At 35.9% G+C, this 14,819-nt stretch overlaps 1 protein-coding gene across 2 annotated transcripts in view; it reads left to right on the forward strand.

Annotated features, from left to right (window-relative positions):
- Positions 1-457: 457 nt before the first annotated feature.
- nphp4 (nephronophthisis 4) overlaps positions 458-14,819 on the forward strand; it is a 184,646-nt gene continuing 170,284 nt past the window's right edge. For both annotated transcript variants that reach the window (XM_042003774.1, XM_042003773.1), the window contains exons 1-3: positions 458-545; positions 854-1,051; positions 1,701-1,838. In XM_042003774.1, coding sequence (XP_041859708.1) covers positions 525-545; positions 854-1,051; positions 1,701-1,838 — 357 coding nt within the window. In that variant the 5' untranslated portion in view covers positions 458-524. The remainder of the gene's footprint in view (positions 546-853; positions 1,052-1,700; positions 1,839-14,819) is intronic.

Here is a 14,819-nt window from a genome sequence, read left to right on the forward strand (position 1 = left end):
TTAAATGTAATTTCCCAATCTTTGTAGCCTTGACTGAATGTGTTGATCTTACCAATGCAACCATGTTTTTCATACTGTAATATTAACACAAATTGATCATTTTTTCTTTAATAAAACTAAATCTGTACTCATTGTTAACAGCAACATTACATTTCACAGCTATAATATTTTCATAACATAAAAGCTAAAAGTAGCATTGATATTTCAGTCCTGTTACTTGCAACCCTTACTTTAATAAGAATAACAGCTCACGGCCTCTGGTAGATGAGCTGAGCTTGAAAGAAGAGTAGCTGCCCACACTGAGCAAGTGTGGATTTTTAAAATATACAGTATGCCCCTCTAAATCCCTTTTATGTCGTATAATGTATATTATGCCTCCAGATAAATAAATCAGCTGTATTATAATGTATCTAATTTCTAAATATGTACAAACATGTTTGTATCTCAAATAACCGTAGGGTTAAACTCATTTTCAAGTCCTAAACCAGCAACTTGAATATTACCATAGCAACTGATGCATCAAGATGGAGTATACCAAAGAAAAGGTATGTAAGATTATACGCAACCCTTACAAACATTGACGTAAAAATTTAGTTCAGCTTAAATAGGTTTTTTCCACAATTATTATGTTTCTAAAGTTAATCACAGGTAATTCTATATTTACTGTATAATAGTTTTGTCTTGTTAACGTTCAATAATTAACGGTTGATTTGTCCAGTCACCCCTCTCAATTAAATAGCACAACCCGTTTTCAATATGGCGGCCATAGGTTTGAAAATCAAAATGCTCAGTAAATATCCTTCTTCTATATTCTAAAATTACTTAGGCGATTTTAAGTTTTTTTTCTTGTTAGCTTTTTGTTTTAGAAGAGGATATGGTAAAAACAGAGGACATATCCAGGGTCGCAGACGGCTGGAATGAAGTGTTTGAGAGAAACCGGTTGGTTCCCCCGTCCAGCCAGACTGCCAGACTGGCTGTAGAAAACCACTTCACCCAATCCCAAGGCTTCCAGCTCACCCTCAACCGAATCACAACAGCTTCCATCCCGCAGGTGACAGCTTCACACTTTTATGTTAAAACAGTTGGTATTTAAACATTTTAAATCTAGCTGATTTTGGGTTGTCATAAAGCAAAGAAATGACGAAGATCCAGTGTCCAGTCGTCACGTTGTACATGACTTCCTATCAAAAGTTTCTAAACTAAAGGTAAAACCAAATATTCTCAACTGCACCATGAACTTGCTCAGTGCAGCATGTCGGCGTTTGTTTGCTGTGATTCATTTAGTAAATTCGGCCAGATATAATCTTTAAAAAAACAAAACAATGCAGAATTGCATGGCATCCAATGCGTAATGGCGCTGCACGGCGGCTGCTGCCTCAGTCTGCCTGATCCTGTTGTATATGTTGTGGTTGTCTAGTCTTGGACGGGTTTGTACTGGAAAAAAAAATCGTTGCACCCGTTGCAATGACAATAAAGTTTTCATTCATTAATCAATAATGTATTTTCAAGTCTGTATGCACATTTTATGTAGTTAAGGATGTAGATCGTTTACACTTAAATCCCCAGTCTTGATTTTATTTTTTAAGTTGGACAATATTTAGCTTGAAGGTTGTTAAGTTTAGAAACGAAATAGTTCATCTCAGGGTTTAACGGAGACTTTTTTTTTTTTTATGATGCTCTTCTTTCCTTTGTACTCATAGGGGATATCTGTGGGGGAACAAGATGTAATCTACCAGCTACGTGTGACACTGTTTGATAGAAAGAACCAGCACTTTTTGGGGAAAACATGGAAGAGTTCATCCCAGAAGATAAAGAACAGCAAGATTCCCTTCAATCAGGTAACTGCAAGGCAGCTGCAATCTAATGAATCGAAGACTTTCAAACTTTTCTTGTGCTTGTTTTGAAAAGTGGATTGGTGACAATTTAGTAAAATCAATGTTCATTCAAACCTTAATTATTTTAATTTAGCACAGCCATTATTGAATTAAACCCAACTCAAAAGCTTTACCAATCAACCATCATGAAATTAGCACAAATGATTGGACTGTTTTCTGCTATGTGTTGCCAGCCTAAACACAAAGTGAAGTGATTGCCAAAAAGTAATTCCAATTTCATTCAACAACTTCTATGTTAAAAACATTCAATCCATTTTCTCATTTACAAGATAAAGCAGAGCACAACTTTGTGTGAAAACACCATGCACCCACTACAGTTTCTGTTAATTTTCTATTGTTTTCTGTTGGTATCCAATTAGTCCTGTAGGGTTAAGGTATCAATGTATTTGAGGTGAGAAGTTCTAATAACTGACTTCCTAGAAAATAGGTAATGCTCTACATCTTTTTGTAAGACCACCCGCAGTTATATTGTAGCCTCTCTTGCAACTTAAAGAGTCGGCTAAGAACAAGAGTTTTATTATGATTAAAAATAATAATGAAAGTTAAAATCTAGGGAAGCGTTTCCCTATCCTGGTCCTCTGCTCTCCTTACACAACATGTATTAGATCTTTCCCTGCCTCAACATAACATTCTCATAAAAGGGTTAAAAAATCCTCCTGCAGAGGATGCAGAGAACCACCACATAAGCAAAAGCTGTCAGTGTAAATTATAGTAAAATGTAGCAAATTTCTTTAATCTCAGAGTGTATATAAGTCAAGTATTAAAGCCCATCTTTAATACATATGACTGCACTTACATTTCATTCATTTCACTCATCTGTGAGTAGTGCAGTACAATGCATGACACCACTTTTATCCAGATGAGCTTCATTCAGATCAGAAGACATTACATTACAGCACTGTTACAGAATAGCTCATACATAGCTTATGTTAACAGTGTAATATTGTCCTTTGGAAATTTTTTAATTGCTAAAAGACAGATGGGAATTGTGTTGTGAGAGACAGATGAATGATGAGTTAAAAAAAAACAGTTAAAAAATCAAACCAAGTGTATAAAAGCCTGGAAAAATTTAATTGTAGTGGTGCTGAAAGACTTAAAACAAGGGAGAAGGAATTAACTTAAGTTTTAGGGTCTGTAAACATGTGGAAAATAATAGCCTATAAGTTGTGAGATTAACAGTGGGTAATCAAGCATTTGGCTGTCATTAACCTCTGTCACTGTCCTTTTATTTATTAGAGCCAAACACCAACCCTCTCTGATGGTTGTATTATTGTGTCATAGTTCAACCAGAATGAGCAATTTCACTAGGAGAAGGGTTTTGCAAGCACAAGCAAAGTGTCAGCTGATATCAATAAGACATTCATAAAAGCTAAGTTTTACAGAGATTAATACTTAACAGCAGTTGGGATTGGGACTGTGTTTTCATTTCTTTGTAAGGACCAAGTATGACAATGAAAACATGAAATATTGCATCAATTTTCTCAGGTATTATATAAAACATATGATAATGTTCTGGGGACAAGAATCTTTACATCTGAAAGAATCTGCTGCAATGTGTGTATCATGCTAACAGCTGCACTCAGCAGGCAGATTTGCATCCCAAACAAAATGTTCTCATTTGCTAATTTCAAATGTCTGAAGTCATGCAGTGTGTGTTCTAGTGTCACTCTGTCCTACTGTGTGCTGCTGATGGGATATTGGTCATCCTCAGTGGTTATTAGGCCATTCCTGTTGCTGTGCTGATGAGTTTTAGAACCAATTTGTAGTTTCAATTTGTTTCTTTTTGGTGGAATAAAAATCAGTAGAGCATCCGTTTATTGTTTTCTGTCACAATGACATGTTTAAAGTGTTTTCCCATTCAAATTCAGCACAATTTTACTAAGCAGCTTTAAATGTTCTCCCTGTTTTTATAAAGTCATCTATTTATTGATGAGCTACTCATCACTGTTGCTGTATCAAGAGTAACTGGTCAACATAAGGAACACAAAAAAGTGTGAGGTTTACTACTCCTTCTATTTGTTCCTTATCACATTTGTTCTTGGGATGTAGTGTCAGCCAGTGGGTTAATCTAAATTTAATATTTTAGCTGACAGGAAATTAATTTATAGATCTTTATGACAAATTTGATAATGTTAAGGCACAAATAATGCAAGCATGTGATATTCTTTCATTGTAGGCTTTAATAAATACACTAGTCATAGTTACATAAAAATAATTGTGTTATTTGAAAACACAATATTTATTAGTTACAAATTTCTTTGTCTTAACTTGCATTTAAAAGCTGGGTTACCTTCATTTTCTGAGCTCAAAGCTTAATTAATAAGTTAATAGTTTCTTTGTGTCATTACTTTGAGCTTGCTAGCTTTTCTTTGCTGAAACTGGTGTTTGTTAGGTACATTAGAAATAGGTAAGTAAATACAACACAATTACATTTACTTACTAAGGTATACTTGAAACATTTCTGCTGTGTTTTGCTTGTCTAATCAGACTTGATTGACTTGGAATTAGAATTACAGTGCATTTTTTCTTGTGAATTAGTGGTTTACATGTATAAATGCACACCACAGTGGAATTCTTCCTCTGCATACCTCCGCTTGTAACGAAGCTGGAGTAAAAGTGCAGGATCAGATATGATACAGAACCTATTGGGCAGATATGATTAACAGAAGCCACTATTAACCATATCTGCCCTACAAGTGCTCAACCTTTCTAATATACAGCTTTATCTTTGAGTCACCTCTGTCCTGCCTCTCTTTGTCCAACTTTTTCATTTCTTCTCTTTTCCTAACATTTGTTCTTTGCCTCTTTTGTTCTCTGTAATCATCATTAGACAAAGGATCAGAGAATCCAGTTTTTCATGCCAAGCTCTGTGATGTACTCTTCGAAAGATGTGCTTTGATGATGAAATTTCCAATAAGTTATTGAAAATACTAAAGAGGATGTTGTCAAAATCAAAGACTTGAGATACAAAAGATAAAATTTGCTACACTGATCTCGGAATATGCTACAAGCAAGATTATCTTTGTGGTATCCATCCATGAAAATGACTTATTTCATTTTTATGGTGGCTTAACTTTGCACTGTAAGTAAAGCAGATGGCTACAAGTGAGTCTTAAACTTTTCAGATTCTCAATTCTCATGTGAAGACATGAGGTGTAATTTACAGAACATCTTACACCACACTAATACATAAATATACATTAGTATATTTGGCATGGTGAAAGCTAAAGATGTACATTGTGATAAAGTTGGCAAGGAACCCCATTAAAATTTCAGAGATGTCTTGTTTCAGACAGCTGTTCTAATGAAGAGCTAAGTTAAAAAAGAAGTAGTAATATCATAATCTGCTGAAGTAATGCCTTTGAAGCATCTAATTAGTCTTTGAGGTTTCATATTCGATTTTAAATGTTACACACATTCAGGCCAGTGATAACGTCATGGATGCTAGCATTGATTTTTGTCATGATAACAAAAAAGGTGTATAAATATCACAAATGTTTCCGATACATTTAAATGCCACGTTTAAGATCTAGTACTGAACTATAATACCTCCATTCTTATAAAACAAGCAATGCATTTTCAAAAACCTTTTTTTTTCCACATAAAAATCCAAGAAGCAAAACCTCTCTAAAGTTTGTTGCTATCTCAGTACAAGCAACTATATGACCTTTGATATTACTAATGATGATAATAATAATATTTCTAGTTGGTAACAAATTAATCCTGGAACTGTTTGGTTACTGAAAGACAGACTAATTTTGAATGTGCTACAAAAACCAAAACAAAGTGAGCTTCTGGTGGTGATTCTTTTTTGTTCATACAGAGAAATAAATAAAGCCACGAATAAAGTCAGCTATATTTGCAACCAATAAAAAGTTGAACCAAGTCAAACTTTTGCATAAGCATTGTCATAATAAACCTCATTATGATAATGAGTAACGGCTATATATAGCAGCCTTGCATTCTAATGAGTTTTAAAATTACAAAACATTTAGACACTTTTGTGCAAACTATGAAAAAAGCATCTTATCTCTTCCAAATTCAGACTGAAGAACCTGATAACAACCCAAGACTTTCAGCTTAAGTTGAGAAGTATTGTATTCAGCAAAAAGAAGAAGGGGTCCTGCAACAGATGTATGAGCCCAACAGAACCCTGATCTCATTACATGAAGAATCAGAAACAACTGAAATAGCAGAGATCTGCAGAACAAGTGTTGCAGGATTTCTAAAATACTTCAGACAACCCACCTGAAAAGGTCTGTGTTCATACAGGAAGCAAACATTTTGTACCTGTTCCTGAAAAAGTATGTAATCTTTTATTCATTTAGCTATGCTGCTTTGGTGGCTTGTCTCTCTAGTTTTAGAGACGTCATGCTGTAAACTCTTCTGTTATCTTACATGTCTTACTGTGGTAATAAAAACCAGACAAATGCAGAATAGTGGGCCTGCTGTTTGCAGAATTTTGAAATCTTAAGTTCTGATAAAGTGCATCCACATTACCAGAGAATTTTTGATAAAAGGTTCAGCAGTTGTTAACTGGTGAAATGTATACCTATGCAGTCTAATAGTTTCCTCTCCCAGCACCATGTTGTTATGTTTTAGCAGATATTTGAAGAGCAGCTGGGTTTCTGTGTTCTCCCTCAATCAAAGATTTGATGGTCTCTGTGCTTCCTGGTTGGAGGCCAGTAACCCACTGTTTTATGACTACAACAGAGGAATGTGGAGCTCCTCTGTAGCTTCCAAATTTGAAAATGCATCCTCACCTTACACTGTGTGCCTTTGTACAAGATTTTTAAGAAACTCTTTAAATGGAGAAAAATACAGTGAGCTGAAGCTGGCTGGTAAATGCAGAGTGTTTGCATAAGTGTTTTTGCAGAGACACCAATGAGTCAGAGCTATGGCACATTCTGATTTCCAGTTTTGTCACCATCTGTTTTCTTCCCATTCCTCTGCTGGATGTTCTTTTGATCTAACACCATCTTGCAGTGTATGGCCCTATTTTGATCCACCATAATAATCACAACCTCTATAAAAACCCAGTTGTTGTACCAATCAGCATCCAAATCCCATTATCCAACCAGGGTAATAATATAAACCACATCATATCCTATCAGGATGATAAAGTGGGGCTGGCTCGCTCTGTGTCATGCCGCAAGAGCTGCACTAGCTTTTTTATTGGATTTGGCCCAATGCACTCGCATTCATGCTGGTGTTTATGAGTGGCAAATTGCTGTTTGATATCCAAATAATATCAGAGGGGGAAGAGGGAGGGGGTCTTTCCAATGTTACATGAGTACAGTGAGCAGCAAGGCACTGCTCCCCAGTCAAGTCATGATGGATTGGTTTTAATGACTGGTGAAAAGCAAATGAATGAATCTGTTTTCCTTCTTTGTTCTTGCATCTTTTCTTCCTTAGAGGTTATGACATCATGGCAATGGTGACATGTTTGTTTTGTTTTAGCTGTTTTTGAGTTTTGCTTATATCTGGGAAGTAAAGTGCACTTTATTTCTCAACACTGATGGGATTTTGATACTATGGTAAAACAAAGCCATTTCTGATGTCAGTGAGGTCTTAGTATGCTCTTTTTAAAAAGTCCTAGATTACCCAGAATCCTCTTAAAGTATTTTTTTTTCTTTTTTTTTTTACGATTTGCCGGTTTTATCAAAACATGGCTGATATTGTTGGACAGTTGTTGAATATTTTTTTTATCTCCTTCACTTAGGCAGGGAAAAGTATGGTCAGTAGAGGGCAATGTTGTACTAGAGATAAACAAACTGGGCAGATCAGAAACAGGAGGAGGCAGAGAGAAATATGCATCTTTCTGCATTGTCTCTCTCTTTCTTTGTGATCACTCCATTTGAACTCCCTGCCTTCACGGGGAGCCAGTGGTTTCCTCTCATATGTGCAACATTATCAGGCCGACAGCTGGGTTTGGAAGAAAAGGCCAAGCTTTGTTTCTGTCTGTACAACCGCTTTTTTTTCCAGGTCTCCAAATGCTGTTTGGTACTGTATGGAATAAATTAAAGCTAACATACACATGCATATTTATTTTTGTATTTCATTTCTGCTCTCTAATAACCTTAAGCATATGTCTAAACATAAGCTGCAGATTAAACCTCCAAAAACTAAGAGATCTTAGAGGGCTGTCATGTCACAGATTATTCAAAGACTAAATAGAAATGAAAGCAGAATAGGACAGAGGCTCACTGATGTGAAGCATTTGAACATCTTGTAGCTCCACCATATTTGTCTCTTGTGCAGTTGCTGTTCTCTAAAGAACAACCTTGTTTTGAAGGTTTCAAAGTTAATAATCTTTTGTGGTTCAATCTGGGCTTCATTCACATTCATGCTGTAATAATTAGTTTGTTTTCTCTGAAAACATACAATATGTTGTTACGTTGAAGTTGCCATAGCTGTACCTGTGCTGCAGTTAAAACCGTCACCGTTCCCATTTCTGCCTCACGCTCTAAAAGCAAAGACGTGTTTAGCAAAAGTAAAAATGATCTTTGAACCCTGTAGGATTTCTCATCGTTTGCCATATGCATTGTTTTGTAATCTTACACGTATGATTGCTCATGTGTTTCACAGCTATTCTGTAAATATACAGCTGTGACAAAGGCAGGAGGCGTGCGCCTTTATTTCTATGTTTAGGGGGAAAGGTGATTATATCTCTTTTCAACTTCTCATTTGACTCCAAGAAATTTTTCCCCATCGATATTAGTTGTTCTAGTGCAATACCATTAACTTATCCTCTAACATGTTATTCAGTTTCTTTGCAAATTTTAGATTGTGAACATATTTTCTCTTATTAAAAGTAGTTACTCTAGTCTACTCCATTGTATTTCTAATGCTAAGTACAGTAGCTATGTAATAATGACCCATTACAAGCAACTTTTTTTTATCATGGTCAGAAATCTGCTTTTTAAAATCTAAAGTTGTACATAAAGTAAATGAGTTATATAAGACTTTGCAATAAACTTCCTCTAGAAAAAATGTTTTAGTATAAAGTCCGAATGTTCCAATGTAACAATGACATAATTTGGCTTCACTTCTGCACAAATGGGTTTTTGTTTCCTGAGGATCACTACTATTTATGGTCATGTCATCAATGTTTTGTTTTAACTGATACCCATCTATAATTCTGAAAATAAAATAGAGAAGTAGTCTTAAAACGATTAACTTTAGATCATAAAGATGAAGCAGCTGTTAATCACACTTAGGATTTATTGTTTTGTTTTTACTTTGTGAAATTTAGCGCTCTATTTTAGCCCACACATTTTACTCACTTAAATTACACTGATTAGCAGCATTACTAACAGGTGCCAAAAAATATAACCAGTCATTGACATCATCCATAATGGCATCGGAATAAATTAAAGATTTAGTCATTTAAAAATACACAATACTGTACCTAATTGCAAGTCTTAAAACTGTTGTGTTTGGGGAAAGAAAATAAGTAGGTCTGTTCATGATTTTTCTTTGTATTGCTATTTCTGCAGAAAGGCTTTAATGCACTGATGCAGTGATGATGTTAATAACAACACAGCTATGCTCCTGTCCTTCATCCCCAACTACATGCACTCATACACACCAACTACTTTTTTTTTTTTTACAAAAACATCTAACCTGACGATAGTAAATTACATCTGTATTATTTTTTCCAAATAGGAAGTACACTATCAGTGATCAGTGAAATATAAAAAGCTGCGTACTCTTACACGCCCCTCTGCTTTTCTGAGTTGTCAGACAGCTTTTCATGAGCAGCTCAGTATCAGAAGGACTGAAATAAGCAGTTAAGCACACAGTGATGTGAAGTTATAAAACACTTTGACTGTTGTTGACTTTGTTAACTTAAATGTAGATTTAAATGTAGAACCAAATCTGTACTTCAGTGGTAACATAGCAAAATACTTCTTTTCTCTGTGATAAGTTCTATTATTAGTTGTACAGCAAATAATGATGGCAGCTTGTATTGAGAGGCACTTCAGTATCCATTCCAAACTTTGTCAAGTATTATAATTAAGACAGCCACGCAAAATCTTTTTGTGGTGCTCGGAAAAAGCCCCTGGATTACTAGTGTCATTAGTCATCCTCTGGGAAGTAAATGCACTTATCATTATCACAATGATTATCACAGTCATTTAGGGAACACTGTGGATTTACAGCTTATTTTCTTTTTAAATCAATTTCATTGTTAATATATTAAATGACCCCCTTTATTGGGATAACTAAATGAGTTTTAACTGTGTGGGTGGTGTTTGTGCTAATGTAATTATCACCTTTTTTTTTTTTTTTTTTTTGCATGCTTGGCTTACATTTTACAGCCGATGGGCTCCTCAGCGTGTTTGAGATTTTATGCAACCACTTGAACAGTGGAGGTTGAGTTAAAGAGATGCAGCCTTGTTCTTTGCATGTGGATTTAGGGAAGTTGAGTAATTCTTTTAAGATAATTTGGTCTTGCTGCATGTGTGTTTAAATTATTAATGCACTGACAAGATGGTGGCATGAAATAAATGCACATATCCAGCACCACACAAATAGATTTCATTTGTACTTTCTCAATGTGTGTATGCCCAGGTTTTATCTGGAAATTTACTCATCTTGCTTAACCCATTTCCTTTCTGGTAAGATTTTCCTGAAACATCTATCCATTTCATAAACAGTTCCACAAACATTTGCTGTAAAGCTTGATTTTAGGCACTTTGAAAATTTATCCCCCCCAAACGGTCAAAATCAGTCAGTGTCATTGTGACTGATTAACGAATCTTTAAAGACACAGAAGATCAAATAATGTTTGATTTTTCTAAACATAAAACTTTTTCTCTGATATTTCCTTCTCCAGATTGTCATTGTGAGTACATGTCTCCTCTGTGTCCTGATATGTAGATTTTAGTTGTTAGATCAACTTTGCCATAGTTTAACTTCAGAAACTTGAAAAAATTGCCCAAAACACAGTTTCCATTTCTTTTGCATGAGCACAGCCTGGAAACAAGAACATCTCTCTGCAGCCATGATGCTTCTCCTTTCTGATTGGACAATAAAAGATAATCTTGCAAATGTCATGTCATCACTTTTTAGAATTTCATCGGCTATTTGATAAGTGGGTTTGTGACAAGGTCATTCAGAGATGGCTCAGTGTACATGCGTTAGAGGTGAGGTGTGCTCTTTCATGCAACATGGACCAATTTTTCTTATTTTAAACAGTGGATAAGACAGGAAAGCTCCTCCAGTCTAAGATTAAATATCAGTTAAAAATGAACAATGCTGCCTATATTTTAATATCCCCTTATGAAAAATCTATTCATGCCAACCAAACTTTGTAAGAGTGATTATGTAAAAGATTACGCACATCTGTCAACTCATTTGAAAAGATACAAGAACAATCTATCCAAATAAATTGAAACTTTCAGCACAGAGATGTGAGTTAATCTCCTGTCTAACCCTCTACTTTCTGTTCTCACTTTTGTTCAAAATTATTTTTGGTCCCTTTATATGCCAGCAGACAGCAACCCCCACCCTGTTTCTCCTTGTGTTACCGGTGACTGGGACAAAAATACAGCACCTACAGACAACTCAAATACCACTTTTATTTAACACAATCAACATCTCTGTGAAAGGACATAACTTTGCAATGCAGAGGGAAACTGTGCTGTACACAACTGGATAAGTCAAACTGTGAGACAATAAACATTTAATAAAGAAAGGTCAGTTCATTTTTTGTTCAATTTTAGTATCCAACATCATCATAGTCACATTAAAGGCTCATGTATGCTCCCTTTATGTATATCTGTTTCAAACTTTGTCAGCCCATGTATTCCTACTTTACACTGACACGGTTGTGTGGCAATACATCCACAAGAAGGCAGTTCAGAGTTCACCTCCGAGTTTCGAAATCAGTTTTACAGAGTAACATATATGTCGACAGTGGATGAGATCATGATAATGTAACACTCCTATACACAGAACAGGTCGCTCCGATCTGTGTGTGTTTAAGGTAGTGCATAAATGAGGCTTAATACAGGGTCCATTCACAATTCTGAGCAGCCAATCAGAGGGATCTTGCTCATTAACAGACACAATGTGAAGATAATGCATCCCACTTCTTTCTTTATTTAATTTGGTCTTTAACTGAGCTTCTTTTGAAAAACAGCAGATATAGCTTAATTAGCCATATAATGAGTTTTGTATGAATCCTCATTAGCAAAGACAAAAAAACAAAAAAACTGAGGGAATTTTGCATCATCTGTGCTGAGCTGCTCAAATAAATGGCTAGCTGTAAAACACCAACCTATGTTAAATCTTGGTTTGTCCTGTCTTCCATTCCCTTTCTTTTACTATTCATGGCTCTTTCTCAAGTTAAACGTAGAAAGCCTATAAACCCTGCCTTCGTGAAAAGCCATATGATTGATGCACAAAGGAGCTGTGATGGCAGCAAAGACAACTTACCTCCATGCTTAATTTTTTTCTCCCAACTGGCATTCCATACTAAGAGATATACACTTCAATTATACATTGAGACGGTGGGGGTGAAGACTGCACGCTTTGCCTGAGAACTGATCAATATTTCAGCTCCAATGGGACCAAACATATCGTAGAGCAGCTGCTGCTTAACAGCTTTACACTGTGGAGTGGCAGATCCTGTAATACACAGCTATATACTGTGGGTGTGGGTGTGTGCATGTGCAACTGAGGGAACAGAAGAGCCACAAGAGCTACTGCTGAGGTGACAGTAGGGAGAGATGAGAGCCTTGAGGAGGTTTTAGCTTTCTCTTGCTCTGTATGTATGTGTGTGTGTGTGGGGCTTATTTCTACCATGCATGATGTGCATTTACTTGATTTCTATTTGGCTGTTCTTTCTCCTTTCCCATCTTCAGTCTTTCTGTTCCTGTCCCATTTCAGTCCACACAGAAACACTCAAACACACATACAAACAGTACCACATACTGAGAGCTTGTCCCAATATTTCTGCTATCAGCCCTCCCTGGGGTGTGCACTGTGTGTGGGCGTGTTGAGGTAGAGGGGAAAGCAAGAGATTCTTCCTGTCTTGTACTTTGTTGTTCCAGGCTTTGACATGTCAATTCCATCTTTGCCTCTTAGTATCTGAAGTTTGGCAGAGTGCCACTATTTTCTTCCACTGTTGTATAGTTCCTGCATTTCTGTGATTTTGTGATACATCTCTAGCACTCAGCCACCACCCCTAGTTTATATGTAAGGCATTTCAGTCAGGATTTACCAAATGTCAGGAGACCAAAGCCCGTGTGACAACTTTTAGACTTTACTCAGCAGACACTTAGATTGGTTGTTGGCAAAACTGGGGATTTTGGAGAATTTTGTTGGTGTCAGAGACAAAGCCTTGGACATCAGAGGCACAGAAGCTGAAATGGAGAAACTTAGCGAAAGGGTTAAAAGAGTTGGGCTAATTAGGAGATGTTCATTGCTTGTAGGTATGCATTTCGGTAACTGGAGTCTGTGTTGATGCTTATGGTGAATGAGGCTGACACTGTAACAACTTTTCTTCAAGGAAAATGTGAGTTATGATCTTGTAACTTAGTGTTATTCATTTCTCATTTGCGTCAGACCAGCTCTTTATGCAATTCAGAGCGTTAAACTTGCTAACACTAAATCCGAGCCAACGTCGCCTCTGCTCTCAGGACCTTAGGCAGTTTCCAAGCTCACCTGTTTCTCCCAGATCAGATTGGATTTTTATCTCTAATTTAGATATATAGAGTAGCAGTGTGTTTGTAGTGTATTTATATTAAAATCTTAGACAACATAAGAAAGAACTCTGTAGTCCCGTGGAAGTGCCTGAAAGTATAATACCACTGATGACTGTTAGACACTGGCACTGTCTTTACCTTACATCAAATATTCTGCAATAATTTTTGCTCAGCTGTAGTTGTGGAATTTGTACCATAGCTTAAAAGGGACAAACCAAACACTGCCTCTAGAGGGAGCTTGTCATGTTTTTTTGGCCATGTGTATTTTGGTGGTAGGTGAAAGATTTTCTGTTTGATCTAATTTGTGATTTGTGCTGCCAAAAGTCTTTACGTAGCACACACTCGACCTATGATGGCATCCAGTTTAATGCACTTTATAGACAGTGTTTTTGGTAGCCAGAATGAATTCTCTACATAAATACATAGGTCCGGTTTTTCCTTCACACACAGAAATAAAGGTTTAATTTCTGTACCAAAAGTGCATTTATCACTTTTCCCTTAGGTAAACTCTGTGGTTTCTTTCATTTTAAAGGTACAAAATCATCACTGATAACTAATGTTAAATAATTGTACTTTTAATTTCCTTAAATTATAGGCAAATTCATATTTGATGGATGTGGAGAGTTGTTATAGATTTGTCTTTGTGTAAAACGATTTATAATGACATATCTTGATGTGACCACTTATTGTGTTGGGTGGTTCTGCAACGTACTCCCAAACCAGTAACTGGTGCTCATGCAGTGCTACCTCAGAGCCTGAAGGTCGCCATTTTGATCTTAGCTTTTAATTTCTGAGATGTCTTCAGACTTTCTGAACCTTTTTAAAATATTATGCTCTGTCTATTTTTGCAGTTTTGCCTTGAGGTGATGAATGATTGTATGAAGGGGTTTTGCACAAAGTGATGAATGGTCCTTATACCCAACTTTGACAACCTCTCCCACAATTAATTTGCATATTTTGCAACAAATTTCTTGTATTTTCACATATACTTTTCTTTCTTAGCCTTTCTCTCTACTTTTTATGATGCTCCATCAAAAAAAAATGTTTCAATTTTCTGGATATTATGAAGTTGATCAGTAAAGAGACTAAAAATAGTTTACTTTTTTGTTTGTATCTTTTACAAAAAGTTGAAAAGGAATTAATAAAGATTTACATTTTTGTTTCATTTTAGAAACTTACCAAAATTTCCAGAAAATTATTTTAGATC

This window comes from Melanotaenia boesemani, chromosome 13, assembly GCF_017639745.1.
Source record: "Melanotaenia boesemani isolate fMelBoe1 chromosome 13, fMelBoe1.pri, whole genome shotgun sequence".
Lineage (NCBI taxonomy): Eukaryota > Metazoa > Chordata > Actinopteri > Atheriniformes > Melanotaeniidae > Melanotaenia > Melanotaenia boesemani.